A 23,766-nucleotide genomic window follows, 5' to 3' on the forward strand; every position below is an offset into this window, starting at 1 on the left:
GTGGCGGACCCGGCGGAGGGGATGCCAGAGATAATGCGGTTACTTGGGGAGTTTGGGGATTTTTCAGGGTACAAACTGAGCATGGGGAGGGGTGAGGTGTTTGTGGTGCATCCAGGGGAGCAGAGCAGAGAGATGGAGGATTTGCCGTTGGGGAGGGTGGCGGGGGACTTCCGGTGCTTGGGGTTCCAGATGACCAAGAATTGGGGTACATTACACAGGCTTAACTTAACGCGGTTGGTGGAACAGATGGAGGAGGACTTTAAGAGATGGGACACAATGTCCCTGTCATTGGCAGGTAGGGTGCAGGCGGTTAAAATGGTGGTCCTCCCGAGATTCCTTTTTGTGTTTCGGTGCCTCCCGGTGGTGATCACGACGGCTTTTTTCAAAAGAGTCGAGAAGAGTATTATGAGTTTTATGTGGGCTGGGGGGACCCCGAGAGCGAGGAGGGAATTCTTGCAGCGTAGTAGGGGCAGGGGGCTGCTGGCACTACCGAGCCTAAGTGAGTACTACTGGGCCGCCAATGTTTCAATGGTGTGTAAGTGGATGGGAGAAGGGGTGGGAGCAGCGTGGACGAGATTGGAGAGGGCGCCCTGCAGGGGGACTAGCCTACAAGCAATGGTGACGGCACCGTTGCCGTTCTCACCAAAGAAATACACCACAAGCCCGGTGGTGGTGGCTACATTGAAAATTTGGGGGCAGTGGAGACGGCATGGGGGAAGGACGGGAACTTCGGTGCGGTCCCCGATAAGAAACAATCATAGGTTCGTCCCGGGGAGAATGGATGGGGGATTTGGAGCATGGCAAAGAGCTGGGGTAGTACAACTGAGAGATCTGTTTGTAGATGGGACGTTTGCGAGTTTGGGAGCGCTGACGGAAAAATATGGGTTGCCCCAAGGGAATGCATTTCGGGACATGCAATTGAGGGCTTTCGCGAGGCAACAGGTGAGGGAATTTCCGCAGCTCCCGACGCAGGAGGTGCAGGATAGAGTGATCTCAGAGACATGGGTGGGGGATGGTAAGGTGTCGGACATATACAGGGAAATGAGGGACGGGGGGGAGATCATGGTAGATGAGCTGAAAGGGAAATGGGAAGAAGAGCTGGGGGAGGAGATTGAGGAGGGGCTGTGGGCTGATGCCCTACGTAGGGTAAACTCATCGTCCTCGTGTGCCAGGTTAAGCCTGATACAATTTAAGGTGTTACACAGGGCGCATATGACAGGAGCACGGTTCAGTAAATTTTTTGGGATAGAGAATAGGTGTGCGAGATGCTCGAGAGGCCCAGCGAATCACACCCACATGTTCTGGTCATGTCCGGCACTACAGGGGTTCTGGGTGGGGGTGACAAAGGTGCTTTCGAAGGTGGTGGGGGTCCGGGTTGAACCAAGCTGGGGGTTGGCTATATTTGGGGTTGCAGAAGAGCCGGGAGTGCAGGAGGCGAGAGAGGCTGACGTGTTGGCCTTTGCGTCCCTGGTAGCCCAGCGCAGGATATTGTTAGTGTGGAAGGAAGCCAAACCCCCGGGTGTGGAGACCTGGATAAACGACATGGCAGGGTTTATAAAGTTAGAACGGATTAAGTTTGTGTTAAGGGGTTCGGCTCAGGGGTTCACCAGGCGGTGGCAACCGTTCGTCGATTACCTCACAGAAAGATAGAGGGAATGGAAAAGAAGTAGACAGCAGCAGCAACCCAGGGGGGAGTGGCGGGGGGAGGGGGGGGGGGGAGGAATCGAACGGACTCTCAGAGATGTTATTGTATATGTATAATATGTATAGGTAGTTGTTATAGGTAATTGTATATTGGATTGCTGGATTGTATTTTTGGAGAGTATTTATTTTGGACAAGGCAGTTGCCATTCAGTTTTGTTTTTGTTCATATATTATTTATCTATTTGTTTAAAACTGGCCACTGTTATTTATATTGCTTTATTGTTGTGTAAAAGAAACACTACGTACTGTTATGTTTGGCCAAAAATCTTGATTAAAAAAAAATATTTTTTAAAACAAGGCTAATTCTTCATTTGAAATAGCCTTCAGCTGTGAAGCTAGAGGCTGCTCACAGTCAAATGGGGTGAAATTGACCTTCATGAGATAACCCACAGCAGGGCTCTGTCCTGGAAGTGTTTGGTAGGACAGACAGGCTGCAGCTGTGGTTGCCCCTGTTATGAGTCTCCACAATCTTTCAAGATGGCTTGAAGGCCTCACAGATGCAAAGCCCCTCCCACCCAGCCTTGGGGCAACGCCTGACCTAGAACACTTCAGCCCCCTGACCATGCCCCCTCCCCTCCCACCCCCCAACCTCCCCCCCCCTCCACCGTGGAGACCCCCACCCAAAATTCAAGGCGGGGGTTAAATTATGCCCCAAATCTCTTTTTGAAATTGCTGCTTAGCGTCCCTCAATCTTTGATGTAATATGCAACAAAGGTTGATACATTCAATTCCTGATCCAAATGGAGAATGTTGTCTTACGTTAATTAATTATACTGCTCTTATACATTTTGCATGCCTAATCAGCTTTTCCTCGGGGTCAAAAATGTGACGAGCTTTGAAATTTCGTCTGCTCAGTCTGGCTTTCTTTATCAATCAGCAAAAAAAAAAGTCTTTATTATCGTTCCCCCCAAACAGTGCACGTTATCTGCTCAATTTGCAGATAAACAGGTTGTAAGAGTTGGAGAAAAGCAAGAAGAATGTTCCATGAGAGAAAAGGTAACAAGCAGAAATGTAATATTAAAGTCAATGAACAAGAGAAGAGCAGATGTGGTGAGAGGCTAATTGTCCATCACAATCATTACATTTAATGGGGTGAAATGATCTGAAATATTTTTACAGGAAGTTTTTTATGCTTTATTACATCTTGTAGTGTGGACACTAAACTTATTCACGCCTTTTAACAAAAATGGAATTGTGATGTTGTGTTTGAAGGAAAATTCCTTTCATTTAATATGTCATGTGTAAAGAGGTTGGCATCAACTTGAATCAGGATAAGCTAAACTGCATATTATCTGCCAGGGATTTTACTGTCGATTAGCCCGATTCACTTCAGGCACCAGTGGTATCAGATTAATGGCTAGACTTGTGAACTGAGTATTACTGTCTTGCTCGGAAAACAAAAGAGATTCAAATGAGGAATATGCGCCTGCTGACAATCTTGTGATTTGTGGCTTTCCACAATTTTGAGGCCAAGAACCCGCAGGTGGTGATGGCTCAGACAATCCAGGATTGCAAAAGACAAATTGGATGGACACTTGAGGGAAGCAAACTGGAAGGGCTATGGGAATAGAATGGGGAAATGGGATGGACTGGACTGCTCAACAGAGAGCTGGCATGAGCTTGATGGGCCCACTGGTCTCCTTCTACCCTGCCAGTGGGATTTAATGCATCCGGTCATGGCAGGACACAAGGCTGCTGGACTTACTCAAATCAGGGAGAGGTCTCACACCAGTCTCCTGATGGTGGGAATCCCCCCCCCCCCCCCGCCCCCCCGCCACGATTGAGGTGGAGGCTGGAAGGGGTCCATGGGGACAACCCATCCCTTCTTGGCGTGATATCAGTCAGGCTCATTATCAAACCAATGGACACTGATTATCCCTGAGTCCATTGGAATTTAGTGCAAATAGCATGATTTTCCGAAAACCTTCTGTGGGGGGGTATAGCTTTTCCCATGTGCCTAGTCTAAATAAAGGAACTCTTAAGAGTGATAGGTGCCTTTATATTATTGTAACAGCAAGACACAACCCACTTCCCATGACCTCCATACCACCTTCACTTACCTGAATCCAAGTCAGTCATGCTCCCAGTCATGCTGGTGAGAAAGATCTGTTGGCCTCTGATTGTCTGGCAGCTCTCAGCATGTATGGTATCCACTATCCGTGTCCTAGATCCCAGGGAAGGCCTTACACTGACCAGTAAAGTGCCTGACAGGCATCCCCCCGTCAGAAACAATGCCAGTTTCCCATCAGTTCTCTAACCCGAGGGCTAGACTCACATGGCGACTAGGGGTGTTTCACAGTAACTTCATTTGAAGCCGACTTGTGACAATAAGCGATTTTCATTTCAATTCATTTCATTTCACAGGGCCAGGGTCCCAGGATCGATTCCCAGCTTGGGTAACTGTCTGTGCAGAGTCTGCACGTCCTCCCCATGTCTGCGCGGGTTTCCTCCGGGTGCTCCGGTGTCCACCCACAAGTCTCGAAAGACGTGCTGTTAGGTAATTTGGACATTCTGAAATCTCCCTCTGTGTACCCGGACAGGCGCCAGAGTGTGACGACTAGGGGCTTTTCACAGCAACTTCATTGCAGTGTTTATGTATGCCTACTTGTGACAATAATAAAGATTATTATTATTAAATGAGGACTGGTTATTCTTTGATTGCAAACTATAAATCCAATTGAAAATTATATGGAGCCATCAGAACATAAAAAAGCTCAGATTGAGAATTACTCTCTTGGCCCTGTGCCAAATATTGGCTCTAACATGAACTTTTCCCCGTGTATTTAGTTTCCTACAGGGAAGATGTGGAAAACCTCTTCTTGATCCACACATGGAGTTTTAAAAAATCCCTGTAGAATTTCTATATAATCCCATATCTCTGTTATTAAATTCTGGCTAGTTTTGAAGTCAATATTGCAAAAATATACCAATGCTTTTTAAAAAGCAATGCAGAAACAATCACACTTCATACCGTATTTGATTATCTTGGTGCATATTTATCGACAATAGCATATTGAAGATGAGGGAGACAGTACCTGAGCAGCGAGAACTATTAGTAACATCAGCTAACATGGAGGCAGGAAGGGGATTTGGTGCTGAGCAATTTGGTGGGAATAAGGTCAAAGGATATGCCGTCATGGATAAGAGGAGCTTGGAGAGAGCACAGTGGAAAATCCAGAAAAAGATATGAGATCAAAACTCGGGCTGGCGAGCAGGAGGTAGCTGAATGAATGGTCTCAATCTTCATGACATTAAAGTTCATGTGATCCTCGCACTTATTGTTGGTGTTGAGGGAAAGAGTGCTTTAAGTGGAGAAGAGAAGCCAGAGGTATCTTTGCAGTCCAGGATGAACTTCGCATAGAGAGTAGTTCTGACAAAGGTGAGCAAGACCTTTATGAGATCTAGCCAGAACTGGTGATGAATGGTTAAACCTGCAGTCTGCGATACATGTTTATATAATGTCATGGGATTGTCCCTTTAAAAAATGTTTTTGTCTTATCACATGGCTTCAGTGATGTCTTTGTGTGGGTGGAGCTGGGCTGTGGCCCTGGGAGTTGGTTTTACTTTCGCTTTAAGTTTGAACAGGTTTTGTTCTGCACAGATTGAAAGAAAGTTTTTTTCTCTATCTGCATTTTAAAAGCTGTTTCCAGACTGCTTGATAACTTGAAAATAAATAACTGTTATCTGGAAGAAATTCAAACCTCTGTTTTGGAAAGGAAATAGGAGCATCCATGCCAGGTGTTGAGTGCTGTGTGCTGGGCCACACCTTTGAAAAGGGTTTTCTGGTTTATGGGATCTTGGTATTAAATTGGAACAACTAAAGGGGGGGATGTATTAAGGATTATACATAGAGTACTGTAGCTGAGTGGGGTATTTATGTTGGTAGTTAATAAAATGCTTACTGTGTGTGTTTATAAAAATGTTAACTAAATTTGTAGAATAAACTTTGTTTTTGATTAAAAGTGCTTAAGGCCTCTGTTGAATCACCTGAAAGGCAGATCCTTGTGCTCATCGCAACCAAAATCAATAAACAGTTGTAGGTCAGGTGGACTCCATGATATACTTTGGAGTTTTCTAAACCCTGGCCCATGACAATAATAACCTTTTTTTTAATAATAATCTTTATTACTGTTGCAAGTAGGCTTACATTAACACTGCAATTAAGTTACTATGAAAAGTCCCTAGTCGCCACATTCCGGCGCCTGTTCGGGTACACAGAGGGAGAATTCAGAGTGTCCAGTTCACCTAACAAGCATGTCTTGCGGAACTTGTGGGAGGACGTGGGAGAACGTGCAGACTCTGTACGGACAGGGACCCAAGCGGGAGTCGAACCCGGGTCCTTGGTGCAGTGGAGCAGCAGTGCTAACCACCGTGCTACCATGCCACCCATGGACTATGCTCCTTGGACTTAGGGGGGTGAAAGCATATCAGGTAATGGTCAGGGTGAGAAGGACTAATGGTTTTGATGAAATCAGGGTCATCAGAGGTGGAGGTGAGGGTGTGATTGAGCAAATTGGCAATTGCAGAAATCTCATGATGGATGGAGGGGCAAAGGCCCTCTTGAGGATCCTTGAGAATTTGAAGTGAGGTTGTAAGTGACTTGATGGAGAGATTTTCCATAGGCATTCACAAAAGGAAATGGGTTGGGAATGGGCAGGGGTTATGTTGGTGGACAAGTGTTCAAGAATAATCAGAGAAGGGGAGTAGGGAGGCCACATGAGATGGCAAGGTTTCTTAACCTTGGCTGTGAATATGAATAGGGGAGTTTGTATGGAGGGTGAGATCAAGCAAGGAAAGGAGGTCAGTGATGTCAGAGGAGAGAGATGATGATGACTTGAGATGAAGGGTGAGGGTGAGGAAAGAAAGCTCTGAAACCACCACAGTGAGAAACTAGGGTGGATGGTAGAGAACAAAGATTTTAAACTAGGGGCATACAGGGTGGAATAATGCACGATGTTCAAAGAAGCTGCCAGAGGAATAGGGGGATGGATCAAGGGGTGATTTATTGATTAGCGCTACACCGCCATGAGGCGGTTTGTGTGGTACAAGTGTGAGAATGTCTCGCCAGGTAGGGCACTTTCATTAAGGCGAAATGTGTCATTATCCCTCAACTTGGTCCTTGTCAATGCCCTGTTGGTGCGATTCAATACAATAAACTCACTAAACCCTCAAATTTGCCATTATCATCCTTTTCCTGAAAAAATCCATCCTTGCCCTCTTTGACTTGCCAAACCAACCTCCAATCTCCCTTTCCTCCCAAAGACACTGGCTGGAATTTTCCAGCCCCTCCCACCAGTGGAGCCTTCCGGTCCGGCCAAAGTCAATGGACATTTGAATGGATTGTCAGATCCACAAGGGCCAGAAAATCCCAACCACTGAATTATGTTGTCACTACCCAAATCCATACCGGCGCTTGTTCGGATACACAGAGGGAGAATTCAGAGGGAGCATGCATTTTGCACATCTCTGATTTCTATAGATCCACCACTGGCTGCCTCGATATGAAGCTGTGAAATTTCCGATCTACACATATTTCTCCACTTTTAAAGTGGTCTGCAAAACATGTCTACTTGACCAAGCTTTTGGTCACTTCTCCTGAACTTCTTCTGTGGCTAAGTGTCAAATTTTGCGCATCTCTGATTTCTATAGATCCAACACTGGCTGCTTCGATACGAAGCTGTGAAATTTCAGACCTACACATATATCTCCACTTTTAAGGTGGTCTACAAAACATCTTTACTTCGCCAAGCTTTTGGCCACTTCTCCTGAACTTCTCCTTCTGTGGCTAAGTGTCAAAGTTTGATTGGTTACACTCCTGGGAAATACCTTGCAACATTTTGCTATGTTAAAGATGCTATGCAAATGCTAGTTGTTGTTGTAACTTTCTGTTCGATTTCCAATAAGAGCATAAGAATAAGCAACATAAAAAGGCAATTGAGAATTGGCTACTTTAGCATTTACGGGGCTTAAATTAAAACCGTTATGAATGGACACTTTTCTTAATGGATTTGGAGCATAAACAAATTACAAATCTTTTAATGAACAGCAAGCCAAAAGCATTATCCCTAGAATGTCAACATTGACAAGGGAGTTCATCAGAAAGTGTTTAACTATTATTTGTATTGATCCTGCACTAAGAGCATACAGTCTTGTGATGGTAGTTTGGCAATAGCAGCTTATACAAAGTAATGAGTATGCAATTTATTGTAATTGGAGGTAGGTTGCACATTTATTCATTGTCCAAGTTGAAGATAAACAGCGATAACTATGAGATGGTCATAATTGTAATAATAATCTTTATTGTCACAAGTAGGCTTGTCATTCACTTTTCCAATTATGCTTGGTTATTTTCTGATCAACTGCATTCCTGGTGTTTCCAACTGAGAATGTTCAATGGACAAGGATTGCTGTCATCCAGTGAAACCAAATTATTCGTAGAATCATAGAACTTAGTGCAAAAGAAGGCCATTCGGCCCATCGAGTCTGCACCGGCCCTTGGAAAGAGCACCCTACTTAAGCCCACACCTCCATCCTTTCCCCGGAACCCAACCTAACCTTTTGGGCACTAAGGGACAATTTAGAATGGCCAATCCACCTAATCTGCACTCTTTGGACTGTGGGAGGAAACCGGAGCACCCGGAGGAAACCCACGCTGACACGGGGAGAACGTGCAGTCTCCGCACAGACAGTAATCCGAGGCCGAAATTGAACCCGAGTCCCTGTGTCAACCACTGTGCTACCATGCCATCCCATTTTTCACAAATGTTAATTGTCGAATTCTTGCAAACAGTGAGGCATGAAAGAAACAGGCTATGATTTTATATTTTTACGATGATACTAAACAGCATTTGTGATGCAAATGAAATTTTGCACTACCATAATTTTAAAAAACAATTTTATGAATGAATGTAACACCTGCACTAAGATTTTACTCTCATCAGTCTAGCAAGGGGCAAAACTCCAAATATTTTTGGCAGTGCGATTCCTTTAGCACATATCAAATCATTTTATTATTTTGGCAATCATTGGTAATGATTTCTGATGGCATGAACACTGAACTTTGTTTGGCAGAGTGCAAGATAAAATGTTCCTTAATACAGTACAACTCAAATCCACACAGACAAAAGATTTTGAAGTTTTCCCACTTTGTACTTCTATAACATCAAAGAGAGATGACTGTCATCCTCCATAGGGTTATCATTTGAATAGCATGCTGCTGCTTATGCAGGCCTATATGTTAATACAAAGAATGGAAGGATTGCCCTATGGCAACTCAAGATGTTATATCAATCCAACATTTCCACAACACTACCATTAATAGATTTTCACCTATTTCTTATCCAGCCTTTGATCCCATCCAGAGAATTTAAAATGCAAAGTTAATCATCGCTTTCTAGACTAAGGTTGTTGGAACATACGTTAGATTATGATTTGTCTATTAGACCCAAATACATTCTCCTGAAACCTTTCCAGTAACCAACAGAGTCAATTTTCTTGCAACTTTTTATGTGTGCCGATAATGTATATAATAGTAATCCTTATTACTCTGACTGCTCAATATAAGCAGAGTGTTATGTTGTTAGACTGTGGGTAAGAAAGAATCATACTGTGACATTTAACTGCATATATCTTGGTAGAAAAGCTTGAGACAAAAGTGTTCAGTAGAAATTTCTAATCACAAATGAACTGGACTAGCCAGACCAAATATAATAAGAAAAATCAAAGCCCGCACAGAGCTAAAGAACATGTTTATACCATTATTTCAATTTAAATGATAATGGCTATTGTCAAAAAATAAAGGCAGGAGCAATCATTGGTGGAAATGTTACAGAAGAGACGAAAACATATTGACATTTCAATGGCTTCCTGTGATGATCTTATTGAATGTTAACTAATTAGCAGAAATTTAATTTGGCACTTCCTTTGAAGTTCTGAAGAAAGACAAATTAAATTTGTCACCATCACCAGCGACATGGCAACCTTCATCAGTTACCACTTCCTCGAGGCAAGGGCAGCATTTCTTTTTTATTGGCAGCAACGTTATTCATCAGCCATCGCAGCTTGTTCCAAATTCTGATCTTCAAGAATTATTAAGCAATTTTCAGTCAGTTCCACTTGTTCTTACTAAGCAACCTACTCATAAAGAAAACGTACTAATTTTCGCAAACGTGTCAGCACATTAGCTAGTTTTTAAGTAACATTCTCACATGTTGCACAGATGCCTTACTTCCAAACTGTTTCAAATAGTTTGAGATCATTTTTCTTGATGGTGGTTTCTGTAGTAACAGAAACATAGAAGCTAGGAACAGGAGCAGGCCATTCGGCCCATCGAGCCTGCCCAACATTCATTATGCTCATGGCTGATCTTCCATCTCAATCCCATGCTCCTCTTTCATCATACACCTTGACACCTTTAGTGTCTAGAAATCCATCTGTTTATTTCTTAAATACATTCAGTGACTTGGTGTCCGCAGCCGTCTGTGACGCAGAATTCCACAGGTTCACCAGCTTCTGAGGTTGGTCCTCATGTCCTAAATGGCCTTTCCCGTTTCCAGAGACCTAATGAAAAATCCTCATGATTTCCACATGGTTTAAAATTTGCTGTCGGATTTTAAAACTTGTGTATGCAACAGATGACTGGAAAGTGGAGATGTATTTATTTGTTGGTCAGAGATTGTGTATGCTGCAGCAATTGACTTATCTTCTGGCCAAGGAGAAGATTCTGGGGAAACTGAAAGGTCTGAAGGTGGATAAATAACCTGGACCAGATGGACTACACCCCAGGGTTCTAAAAGAGATAGCTGAGTAGATTATGGAGGCATTGATGGTGATCTTTCAGGATTCACTGGAGGCAGGGAGGGTCCCAGAGGACTGGAAAGTGGCTAATGTAACACCGCTGTTTAAGAAGGGAGGGAGGCAGAAGACGGGAAATTATAGACCGGTTAGCCTGACTTCGGTCATTAGTATGATTTTAGAGTCCATTATTAAAGATGAGATCACAGAGTACTTGGAAGTGCATGATAAAATAATGAGTTCTTTGAGGAGGTAACAAGGAAGTTAGACAAAGGAGAATCGGTGGACGTGATTTATTTAGATTTCCAGAAGGCCTTTGACAATATGTCAGGTAGGAGACTGTTAAATACGTTAAGAGCCCATGGTGCTAAGGGTAAGATCCTGGCATGGATAGAGGATTGGCTGACTGGCAGTAGGCAGAGTGGGGATAAAGGGGTCTTTTTCAGGATGGCAGCCGGTGACTAGTGGTGTGCCTCAGGGGTCGATGCTCGGACCACAACTTTTCACAATATACATTAACGATCTGGAAGAGGGCCAGTACTGTGGTGCAGTGGTTAGCACTGCTGCCTCACAGCGCTGAGGTCCCAGGTTCGATCCCGGCTCTGGGTCACTGTCCATGTGGAGTTTGCACATTCACCCCGTGTTTGCATGGGTTTCACCCCCACAACCCAAAGATGTGCAGGGTAGGTGGATTGGCCATGCTAAATTGCCACTTGGAAAGAAAATTGGGTACTCCAAATTTATTTTTTTAAATCTGGAAGAAGGAACTGAAGGCACTGTTGCTAAGTTTGCAGATGATGCAAAGATATGTAGAGGAACAGGTAGCATTGAGGAAACAGGGGGGCTGCAAAAGGACTTGGACAGGTTAGGAGAGTGAGCAAAGAAGTGGCAGATGGAATCAATGTAGAAAAGTGTGAGTTTATGCACTTTGGAATGGAGGAATGGATGCATGAACTATTTTCTAAATGGGAAAGTGCTTCGCAAATCAGAAGCAAAAAGGCACGTGGGAGTCCTTGGGCGGGATTCTCCGACCGCCTGCCAGGTCGGAGAATCACCAGGGGACGGCGTGAATCCTGCCCCGCCGCTCCGACGGCAGCTGCCGAATTCTCTGTAGCCGGTTTTCGGGCGGAGGCAGGGATCGCGCCGGTCGGGAGCCATTGGCAGTGCCCCCCACCCCCGGCAATTCTCCGGGCCTCGATGGGCCGAGCGGCCACCCGTTTTCGGCCAGTCCCGCCAGCATGAAATGGACATGGTCCATCCTGACGGGACCTGGGTTGGAGGGCAGTTTGCGGAGACCACAGGGGGCCACGGGGGGATCCAGCCCCGGGGGAGGGGGGGCACACGGTAGCCTGGCCCGCGATCGGGGCCCACCGCGAGGTATGTTCCAGAAACACATATATAGACAAAGTCAAAGATGCAATTGACTTTGTTTATAAATATGTTTCTGGAACATACCTCTTCATTCACCTGAGGAAGGAGCAGTGCTCCGAAAGCTAGTGATTTGAAACAAACCTTTGGACTTTAACCTGGTGTTGTAAGACTTCTTACCGAGGCTGTATAAGGCTCTGTTCAGACACCATTTGGGGTATTGTGAGCAGTTTTGGGCCCCGAATATAAGAAAGGATGTGCTGGCTTTGGAATCTCCATAGGAGATTCACAAGAATGATCCCTGGAATCAACAGCTTGTCGTATGAGGAATGGTTGAGGACTATGGATCTGTACTCGTTGGAGTTTAGAAGGATGAGGAGGGATCTTATTGAAACTTACAGGATACTGCCAGGCCTGGTTAGAGTGGACGTGGAGAGGATGTTTCCACTTTTGGAAAAACTAGACCAGAGGACACAATCTCAGCCTAAAGGGACGATCCTGTAAAAGAGAGATGAGGAGGAAGTTCTTCAGCCAGAGAGTGGTGAATCTGTGGCACTCTTTGCCGCTGAAGGCTTTAGGGGCCAAGTCACTGAGTGTCTTTAAGACAGAGATAGATAGGTTCTTGATTAATAAGGGGGCTAGGGGTTATGGGGAGAGGGCAGGAGAATGGGTATGAGAAAAATATCAGCCATGATTGAATGGCGGAGCAGACTCGATGGGCCGAGTGGCCTAATTCTGCTCCTATGTCTTATGGTCTTATGGTCGAATTCCTCGAGGACACCTGACAACAAAAGGAGGCCTGGAGCAGTGGTCTGAGAAAGGAATGTCTAGAGTCCAAGGGCCAGTCCCACCTCCCGGAAACACCGGCCAAGTGTGCGGCCGAAGATGTGGCTCTAAATTCGGGCTCATCCGCCATGCACGGACCCACAGAACCCATGACCAATAACACAAGGTTTCTTAGCACAATCACACTTGTCAGCAAGTGATCGCTGAAGAAGACTTTCCAGCAAGGATCACTGCATAGTGTTAGGGGCAAGAGTCCCTGGCTGATATCCCCCGACAGGGATAGTAAGACTGACTGTAATGAATTCAGCTTTCGGCTGCTCAAGGCGAATCAGTACCACTGCAGGAAGTGCATTCCTCTCCTGAGCCTTTGGGTGAGCTTCAGGTAATTTATTTCACCATTAAAGCTGGGAAGTCAAATCCGAGACTGTGTGCAAATCTCTGATAGTCATCTGCTATCTTCATAATAACGTTGTATATCCTGCAGAGCGGCCAGGCCTAAAAGTAATGCGGGAGACATTTAAGAAAAATTGAATTGAAGGTGCTGGGCATATTTTGGAAGTCTGAAGGCAAGAATTGATAAACATCCCATGAGATCAAGTGAGATTCAATGACCATTCCACCGTCAGGCATTTCCCTAAACGTGTATCTATGAAGCACTTTCCACACATCTCCGAACATGCCTGCTGGAAGACAGTCCGTTGCTGAGCAATATTGTGAGGCAGCCACCAATACACAGATCTCCCATTCTGCAGGCTGCCTTACCCTGCCGCGGTGCACCTCCTGTTGGCGGCCACTGAAACATTTAGGGAAAAGTGAAATAGTTTGCCAGAAGAGAGACCTGAGTGAGATTTGAAACTTTACAATTGATCCTCAGACACGATATGGCGAGTATTACTGTGAGTTTGTTAAAGCTCCCTTTGCTGCTGTGATCAATTCCTTGAATTTTGCCTGAATGTAGTTCACTCTCACTCTCCCTCCACACCCCCAGCCACAAGACGCAATGGTCCGCTTCCCTTCCGCGCTCCCTCACTCAGTGCCAATTCCAGGCTGCCTTGGGAGTCCAAGCCAGCACGCAACTGCTTTAGGTTTGCTCAATGTGTCTGCATTCTGGACCAGTACAGTAAAACTGTGCGTGTGTGAAATGTGCACAGTAATTACGTGTGCGTAAAGTGTGCATAGAATTAGTATATCTGTGAAGTGTAAAGAGAATCGTGCGTTTGTGTGTGAATTGTGCACACTAATAGTGTGTGTGAATTGTGCACAGTAATACTGCATGTATGAACTGCGCACAGTAATAGCATGTGTGACGTATGCACAGCAATACTGTGTGTGTACATGAAGTGTGCATAGTCTGTGTGTGTGAAGTGTGCACTGTAATACTGTGTGTGAATTGTGCACAGTAATGTGTTTGAAGTGTTCACAGAAATAGTGTGCAATGTGTGCTCAGTAATACTGTGTGTGTGAAGTGTGCAGTTATACTGTGTGCATGAAGAATGCACAGTAATGCTATGTGCATGAAGTGTGCAGAGTAATAGCGTGTGATGTGTGCACAGTAATAGTGTGCGTGTGAAGTGTGTAGTGTGCATGATAATAGTGTGTGTGTGTGAAATGTGCACAGTAATACTGTGTGTGTGAAGTGTGCACAGTATTAGTGTGTGGGTGTATAGTATGCACGGTAATAGTGTGTGTGAAATGTGCACAGTAATACTGTATGTGTGAAGTGTGCACAGTAATAGTGTGTGTGTGAAGTGTGCATGGTAATAGTGTGTGTGTGTGAAATGTGCACAGTAATTCTGTATGTGTGTGAAGTGTGCAGAGTAGAAAAAAGAGTTACTCGGGAGGATTTAAACTAGTATGGCAGGGGGTGGGAACCAAAGCGTTAGTTTAGAAGTGTAATAACTGAAGGGGGAACAGAGAACAAAAATAAGAGAACAACATCACCCTGTCTGCTCAAACGCAGTGGTTTGAAGTGTATTTGTTTCAACGGCAAAAGTATAGCAGTTGAACTTAAAGCACTTATTAGTACTTGGATTATGAAGTTGTGGCTATCACAGAAATATGGCTAAAGGGCAGGATTGGCAGCTGAACATTGGATGATATCGATGCTTCAGGAGTGACAGAGGGGGACGTAAAAAGGGTGGGGGAGTAGCATTACCTTAACCAGGAGAATATTATAGCCGTACTGCGGGAGAACACCTCTGAGGGCTCGACAATGAGGCAATCTGGATAGAACTCAGGAACAGGAAGGGGGCGATCACAATGTTGGGTGTTTATTACAGGCCCTCCAACTGCCAGCAAGAGATAGAGGAGCAGATAGGTAGAGAGATTTTGGATAGGTGCAAAAGTAACAGGGTTGTTGTGGGAGTGGATTTAATTTCCCCTGTATTGACTGGGACTCACTTAGTGCTAGGGGCTTGGATAGGGCAGAGTTTGTAAGGTGAATCCAGGAAGGCTTCTTGATGCAATATGTAGATAGTCCAACTAGGGAAGGGGCAGTACTCGACCGGGTAGTGGGGAATGAGCCGAGACAGGTGGTTGAGGTTTCAGTAGGAGAACATTTTGGGAGTAGTAACCACAATTCCGTAAGTTTTAGGGTACTTTTGGATAAGGATGAGGGTGACCCTCGCATTAAGGTGCTAAACTGGGGAAAGGAAAATTACGATAACATTAGACAGGAATTGAAGAATCTGGATTGGGTGCGGCTGTTGGAGTATAAATCAACATCGGACATGTGGGAGTCTTTCAAGCGACAATTGATTAGGATTCAGGAAAGTCATGTTTCTGAGAGAATGAAGAATAAGTATGGGAAGTTTAGGGAGCCTTGGATAACAAGGGATATTGTGAACTGTGTGAATCCCAAGCAACCCCCCATGAGGTCCCCACCAACCAGACTGGTTGATAGTCCTATGTAAGGATGGGTAACACCCTCCCCCGGGCCAGCAAGGGTGAAACACCATCCCCGTGTCCCTGGCACCACACCTGTCCTGCATACCCCCACCCCTCACACCCTACCCCCCATGCGGCCCCCACCAGATGGACAGATAGATAGTGCTCCGTGAGGATGGGCAACCCTCCAGGATTGCCAGGTTGAGGCACCACCTCTGTGCCCCTGGCACCACCCCTGTCCTGCACCCCACACATGCGCCACCCCTTCTAGAGGGTGATCGAACCCCAACCCCCTCGCACCGCACACTGCACCACACACCAAAACCTGTACCGCCCACCATGGCTAGGTGCCCTGCACACACAGGCCACCAACTATGGGCCTCCTGTGGAGCCCGTGTCCGAGTGTCTCACACTGTGCATTATCTGTCCCATCAGGAGAAGGTGGCTCACAACCGCCGGGTGCGGAAAAAGACTGGAGACGACCAGCCAGACCTGCAGGCCCTGACCGTCACGGTACAGAGGCATTGGTGCTGGTCAGGGAGGTGGCAGAGCGGGCAGTCGCCGAGACGTAGGTCAGTATAGGACAACCAACTGAGCCCACAATGAATTGCAATGTCACTATGGTACATGCGTCAGTCCTTCCCCCCCCCACCCCCCCCCCCCCCCACCCCTCCCCACCACACAGACCACAGCAACCCAAAATCTCACTGTGTGTCCTTTCTTTTGTCTCACAGGATCACCTTCCGATGAGGCCAGACCATCGGAGCCGCTCACCCACAGCCACAACCCTGCAACATCCAGAGCACCTGTCCGGGGACAACACTGACTTTTCATCACTACTGTCTCCAACACCGTCCACCATCCCAGAGACACTCATCTTGGTGGGTTATTTTCATGAAGAGGCTCTGAGGCACGAGCTGGTGCACACGTCACGCATGCTGCAGTACCTCAGGTGGAGGTAGGAACCCCCGAAGGGGTGGACAGTTGGAGGACAGCCCGACCCCAGGGACTAGCTGCAGTCCAGATTGGTTGCGCGCTTCTGGAAAGGATGGTCCCATCATTCTAGAGATGCAGATACAGAGTCAGGGACTACAAGAGAGGTTGTCAGCAACCTTCCAGACCCTGCATGTGCAGTTGGAGGAATCCAACCACCTGCAGGAGCAGGAGACAATTCTGATAATGCGTGCTACACAGATCAAAACTGAACGGGTGGCATCTGCGTGGAAGCCTTCGGTGCGAGAGTCACGGCCAAGGGTACAGTGTATGGGCAGTGGTTGAGGCACAGGACAGGGCAGCCCTGTCACAGGCAGCCATGTATCAAGACCACGAGACATTGTTGCAGTGCTCCAGAGTGTGGCCCAGTCACAATGGACCATGGCTTCGGGTGACGAGAGCATTGGCTGGGTGCTGGCTGACCTGAACCAATCACAGAGAGATGTGGCTCCGTCCTTGTGCTCCATTGTCTGCGAGCATTGAGCGCCTGAATGAGACCAGGACTGGCAGTGCCAGGTGACAGTGGCGCTCCCAGAGCTCATGCTAGCTGCATCCCCATCCCAAGGAATTGCCCGAGAGCCATTGGGCACACCAAGGGAGTAGGACGTGATGGGGCCCATACCAGTGACTCCCGGAGGGGAGCTGCTGGAACATCGCAGCGCCTCTGAATCCTCCCCCACCTGACACTGGTGCTTCTCAATGGCAGCAGGCAGAACAGGGTGACACTGCATCACCTGTGACACCTGAAAGTCGACCAGGCCTGGGCCGCCAAAGAGGACCCAGGTCATAGGTGGGATGGGGACCCAGACACATGTGGGGCTGGGCTTCTGAGGAGTGAACTGAGGAGACCCAGCACCTGGTGGGCCACTGGGTGTATACTGTGTGTGTGTGAATTGTGCACAATAATATTGCATCTGTGTGAGGTATGCACAGTAATAATGTGTAAATGTGAAGTGTGCACAGTAATACTGTGTGTGAAGTGTGCACAGTAATACTGTGTAAATGTGAAGTGTGCACAGTAATACTGCGTGTGAAGTGTGCACAGTAATACTGTGTAAATGTGAAGTGTGCACAGTAATACTGTGTGTGAAGTGTGCACAGTAACACTGCGTGTGAGTTGTGCATAGTAATGTGTGTGTGTGTGAATATGCACAGTAACTGTGTATGTGCGAATATGCACAGTAACTGTGTGTGTGAATTGCACATAGTAATACTGTGTGTGAGTTGTACATAGTAATATTGTGTGTGTGAATATGCACAGTAACCGTGTGTGTGAGTTGTGCACAGTAATATTGTGTGTGTGTGTGTGTGAATATGTACAGTAATTGTGTGTGTGAATTTCTCACAGTAATACCGTGTGTGTGAATTATGCACAGTAATACTGTGTGTATGTCCATTGTGCACAGTAATACCATGTGTGTGAATTATGCACAGTAATACTGTGTGTGTGCATTGCAATACTGTGTGTATGTAAATTATGCACAATAACACTGTATGTGTGTGAATTGTGCACAGTAATACTGTGTGTGAATTATGCACAGTTACAGTAATACTGTGTGTGTGTGTGAATTGTGCACAGTAATACTTTGTTTGGTGTGCACAGTAAAATTGTGTATGTGTGAAGTGTGCACGGTAAAACAGTGTGTTTATACTGTGTGTGAGGTGTGCACAGTAATACTGTGTGTGAGGTGTGCACAATAATACTGTGTATACTGTGTGTGAAGTGTGCACAGTAATACTGTGTGTGAAGTGTGCACAATAATAATGTATGTGTAAACTGTCTGTGTATACTATGTGTAAATTGTGCACAGTAATACTGTGTGAAGTATGCACAGTAATACTGTGTGTGTGTGAAGTGTGCACAGTAATACTGTGTGTGAAATGTGCACAGTAATTCTGTGTGTGTGTGAAGTGTGCACAGTAATAGTGTATGTGAAGTGTGCACAATAATACTGTGTGAATTGTGCACAGTAATAATGTGTGTTAAGTGTGCACGGGGCAGCACGGTAGCCTCGATGGGCCGAATGGCCTCCTTCTTCACTGTATAATCTATGATAATACTGTGTGTGAAGTGTGCACAATAATACTGTGTGAATTGTGCAAAGTAACAGTGTGTGTTAATTGTGCACAGTAATACTGTGAGTAAAGTATGCGAAGACACTAATGTAGCATATTGCACAAGAAGTTCTTATTCACAGCTATTTTTACATCACTGGGAAATTAAAATTACGCAGCGAATTCTTTTGGCAGTCCTCCACACTGGTTCCTCAGGAAAAAAAGTCAGGGTGTGACGAGCCTTTTTTACAACGAAGTGTTCTCTCCGTCACAAACTCCTGAAACCTGGGACCAGTTGCACGGTACTGGGGCGGCCGTGCGCGGCTCTGGCGAAGTCTGCTGGCTCCTTGCTGTTGACTCATTGACTGAACTATGTTTTTGAAATGGAGAGTTTACTCGGCTGCCGGGAGCCTGGGCGTTTTCTTCACATTTCAGTGTGCTGGCTGGCTGACTGACTTACTTCTCACAGAAATGCTGCTAAGCGAAACAAGGCGGCTGACTTCACTTTTCCCTCAACTCAGTTGGATAAGAGAGACACAGGAGTGTTTTGAGTGACTTACGCCGTCATCACTTGGAGCGACTCCCCATCTCTCTCTCGCCCTCTCCTATCCTGTCAATTTCCAGACCTACACTAGTACACTGATAGTTACACCAATCTTCCTCCCCCTGTGAGAATACACTTAATAGGGAGCCTGAGCCACTAGAGTCAATTAATATCCATTTCTGAGTGCAGTACTGGAGGCTGGAGAGCGACTCAGATCAGACAAGAGCCCTCACTGAGGTTATTTCAAGGTATTTCGCTCACCTTTTACTGGGGCTAATCGGGCAGTCTTTGGCGTCAATGTGACCGTAGAATGCTGTTTTTTTTTCTGTTTCGAACTTACAGATTGTTTAACATCTTTGTGGATTTGACTCGTTTTGTTTTATTTCTCAAAGATATTTAATGGAAACTATTGTTTCTTTTTGTCCCCTCCCCCTCTCCCAGCAGAGAGTCGGTGCTTTTTGCCTCTGTGCGATCGACTGTGCGGGAGTCTCCCACTCTGTGTGTGTCGAGCTTGTGGAAAGCTTTTATTGGCTCGGGATTTTTAGGAAATGGCAACGCCATACATTGCAACAGGAACAGTAGTATATCCGCAAGCGGCGGGAGGAAATCGCAGCTAAGTGATGAGGATGCAGATCGCCCAGGTCCTTGCAAAGTAACCAATTTGGCTGAAGTCTGGGACTGCCCTTTTTTGTTGGACCTTCTCGTCTCCCTCTCTCTCGCTGCTCGCCGTTTCCTTGGGATCTCCAGTACCATGGCGAAGCACTGGCTGTCTCTCTACATGCTGGCCGTGGCTATCGGGCTGTCCAGGGCGCACAGGAATGGTGAGTAGCCCCCCGAATCGCATTGTTAGCGAATGTGTGATCCCCCCCCCAAACCCCTCTTTCCCCGGGGGCACCTTAGCCCCAGCAACCTGAGCAATGGGGCAACACGGGTGGGAGTGAGCGAATGGACTGACACCCGGGCAGAGAACCTTCCAAAGCAGGTTAATCTCGGGGAGGGCTGGCGTTTGTTCTTTAGTTTATTTCCCCTTCCATTTGCAGCAAGAGTGGCTGGCTGGGATTTACCTGAGGCGCCGACGGGCAGTGGACTTGATGTGTCATTTATAAAGAGTGAAGTTTGTCACTGGTCGATACAGCCAAGACAGGAGGGGAGATCCTGGATAAGTGACGGGACTGCTGGAAACATTCAGAAACATTTCGCTTTAACAGTTGGGGGAACCCTGACCCTGAGAAATGTGTAAATTCGCAGAAAGCACTATCAGTGCAACAGTGCAATCTGCCATGAGTGGGAATATTATTGCCTTTGCCACCCCCTGCACATTCCTGCTGAAAGGGGGCCAATGTCGCTGGGATCGACCTGAAGTTCGCCCAGCACCGGACTTTCGCTGCCCCCCGCCCCCTCTCGGCAACGTTTGCAGTAACGGCGGGGACGCATCAACAAGCGACCCCCCCCCCCTTTAAACTTCAGCCCAGAGGAGTGTCCAGCTCGCCAGTAAGTCAAGAATAGCGAGGGACTGGCTTTTGCCCTGCCACCAGGCTCTGTCCTGTTCTCGCCAGAGAGTCTGCAGATAAAAGAAAAAAGCTCTTTAAAATACATAAGCCAGTCTGGCCTGAGGTTTTAAGACGGAGAGGAGGGGAAGGGGGTGAGGTCTGTATCGCAAACACTCAGCTGTTGCTGCTGGACGCCGTTGTTAATTTGAACCATATCCCCCTCTGACAGCAGTGATCCGGCAACGAAAACACCCTGGCTCCTTCTTATCTGCACAGTGCCCTCCCTGTCAAGCTTGGCCACATCATAAAGCGCCCGCCACTGTTTGTTAAGCCTGCTCTGGAAGGCAGGAGGAGCGAGCAGAGCCCTCTATCGCAGACACATTCATTCATTCAGCCCTCAACACATGAAGGCTGCCCAGAGCGCGGGTTGGTTTGAAATTGGGCCGTGTCAAACTCTCTCTCCCCGCTGCTAGCCGAGCTTTCCCCGTGTTTGACAACCTCACACTCAAATATCACTGACCCCCCACCCTCCCTATTACCGTAAGGAAGCAGGGTCTGAGATGGGGGGGCGGGGGGGGGGGGGGGGGCGGGGGTTTAAAACTGCAGGCGAATATAATCAACAAGGTGTGAAAAGGGCGTGGAGGTGAGGGACTGAGAGGGGAGGGGAAGAGATAAGACAGAGAGTGATGGTATAAACATTGTATAAATATACATTTCTTTCTGTTCAAAGTTTGACAGCCAATTATTCCACCGCGTTTTTTTTAATCGCCTGAGACACGATGTAAATATTAAAGTCCTGGCAGGCTAAAACCTCACTTTCCTTTCACCTTAACAATCGCCACTTCCACCCGTGTTGGTGCATTTCCCAGGCGGGAAACGCCGGGCGCCTGTCAGAAGTGGAAGTCTCCCTCAGTCTCCTTAACTCTTCGGTGTGAGCGTGAGGAATTCCGCCTCACCCATCGCGGGCCCATTACACTTATTACTTCAGACTCGGAGAATTTACCTTTTGTTATTGGAGACTAGTGAGCGTGACCTGGTATCTCTTCACCCCCCCCCCCCCCCCCACTTTTCTTTTGGTTATTATATCTTATCTGCGGTGTGTAGTGGGAGATGAAGAGAATTGGGCAATACTAAGAACAACTCTGACCAACCCGCCCGAACTGACCTCGGTGCAGTCTGACAGTGGGAGGAGGTTCAAAGCAAACCGCTTTCTTATCGCGGACCTTGCATCAACTCAAATTGACCAGAAGTCGGAAGCCTCGAACGACCCTCTACCGTCACGCAGGAAAGCTATTTGGCCAATTTTCAAATCTCATACAACACTGAATGAGGCGAAGTTGTTTTTTTAAAAATTTACATCCTCAGAATCCCCCTCCCTCACAAGCAGAGACTTCCGAAAGATTCTCAATCACGCAGACATGGATGTGTCATTCCCCATTGTATGTGTGTGTCTAGAAAACACGAACTGTCTCTCCACCCCCTCACCCCCAACGTTTTTGAGTAAAACATATGTGCAGAGTTTCAAAGCTGTTGCAGAATAGACCCTGACCAAGTATTCCACACAATGGGGTAAGATGGGAGAGCATGTACAAAACAGTTGTATTCTTATACTGAGACACGGATGTGAAACTAAAGGTGGAGGAGAGTGGGGGTGGGGGGGGGGGGGGGGGAGGAACATTCATTAGTTTGGTTTATTAGATGTGTGGTTTTCCTTGTGTAGATCGATGTGGGGATACTATACAAATCACGAATCCTGGATACCTGAACTCCCCTGGATATCCGAACTCTTACTACCCCCGGGAGAGCTGTGCCTGGGTGATCCAAGCCCCCGAAGCTTCCCAACGGATAATGATCAATTTCAACCCTCACTTTGATCTGGAGGACCGAGACTGCAAGTAAGTCAGTGAGATTGGAAACGGGCTCCAAGTCATGTGCAGTGACCTCTAGCGGTTCGAAGATATTTGCTGGTGCTGGCTGGGGGGCGGGGAGGTGGGCGAGCCCTTATTTCTGTAAGAAATGGCTAACATTCCACTTTACAGCAGAAATTACAAATCTCGTAGCTGCTAGCACATGTCCTGTTAATCTGGTTTATTGACTGCTGGTTTCTGTTAAAATCACGCGGGTATGCAAGGATTGTAAACTATTGCAAAAACAGTTACTCCTTGATAGATGAAAACAATTACACGATTAGGCAAAAAAAACCCGAGTGATTTCCCAAGGAGACGGTGGGAGTGAACATTGTGTCATTGTAATTGGCTTATTTGTAACTCCGATAATGAGAACACGATTTCGATGAAGCCTCACACCACAGTTGATTATCATAAATGTTACAAACAAACCAGTTTCTTGTGTAATGTGAAGGGAACAACTGTTTCCACTTTGTTAATAAGAGCCCGTTTAGTTGTTCAGCTACTTGAACTGTAATGTAAACTATAATAATCTTCCACCTTCATCTGATATATTACAAAATATAGGGACGATATTCTTGAGAGATTAATTCATTTAGACAACTTTAAATGTTAGAATCCATTTCTACGTCGTTTATATTAATGACTCTACCTCTGCACATTATTCAGGAGGAATTTCATGAACTAATTTGTATCTAAATGTGTTGCTCTTAGAATAGTTGGCATCTGAAGAAGTTTTCAAACCTTGACGAGTGTAGTTGCCACGCGTCTAAGGCCCATGTTTCAGTGGCACAAGATAACAAGATATGGATCTAGTGAGCTGTAACAATGTTTTTTTGTAATACCTGAAGCACAGATCAAAATATCATTTTGACAGTTTATGCTTTTAAGTTTGGCATTTAATACATTTATAATATGTTCGCTACTTATAAAAAACATATTGCATAATGGGCTACTTCAGAAGCTGACAGAGCAGTATTTTAGTCTATCCTGCCATTTGCCACATAATGAGTGTTGTCTGAGTTGTTTTGAGTTTTAGTCATTTTGTTATTCACTATTTAGCTTCCTCGTTGCAGTAATGTTTGTTGGTTAAATCCACACTGTACTTGCCCCTAATCTCACTGTTTTACTCTTGAATATGAATGGTGTAAATTCCTGCTCCATTTCAAATTATACCTTAAGTGCTGAAGCGTTCACCGTCCATAGTGCTAATTTAAAATCAGCCTTAAAATTAAAGTTT

General features: G+C 46.1%; 1 protein-coding gene across 3 annotated transcripts in view; it reads left to right on the forward strand.

Annotated features, from left to right (window-relative positions):
• Nucleotides 1–18,887: 18,887 nt before the first annotated feature.
• nrp1a (neuropilin 1a) overlaps nt 18,888–23,766 on the forward strand; it is a 314,669-nt gene continuing 309,790 nt past the window's right edge. For 2 of the 3 annotated variants that reach the window (XM_072508335.1, XM_072508337.1), the window contains exons 1-3: nt 18,888–19,377; nt 19,571–19,950; nt 22,340–22,514. In XM_072508335.1, the coding sequence (XP_072364436.1) occupies nt 19,881–19,950; nt 22,340–22,514 (245 nt within the window). In that variant the 5' untranslated portion in view covers nt 18,888–19,377; nt 19,571–19,880. The remainder of the gene's footprint in view (nt 19,378–19,570; nt 19,951–22,339; nt 22,515–23,766) is intronic. The other variant, XM_072508336.1, reaches the window with a different exon arrangement.

This window comes from Scyliorhinus torazame, chromosome 6 (genome assembly GCF_047496885.1).
Source record: "Scyliorhinus torazame isolate Kashiwa2021f chromosome 6, sScyTor2.1, whole genome shotgun sequence".
In the NCBI taxonomy this organism is placed as follows: domain Eukaryota; kingdom Metazoa; phylum Chordata; class Chondrichthyes; order Carcharhiniformes; family Scyliorhinidae; genus Scyliorhinus; species Scyliorhinus torazame.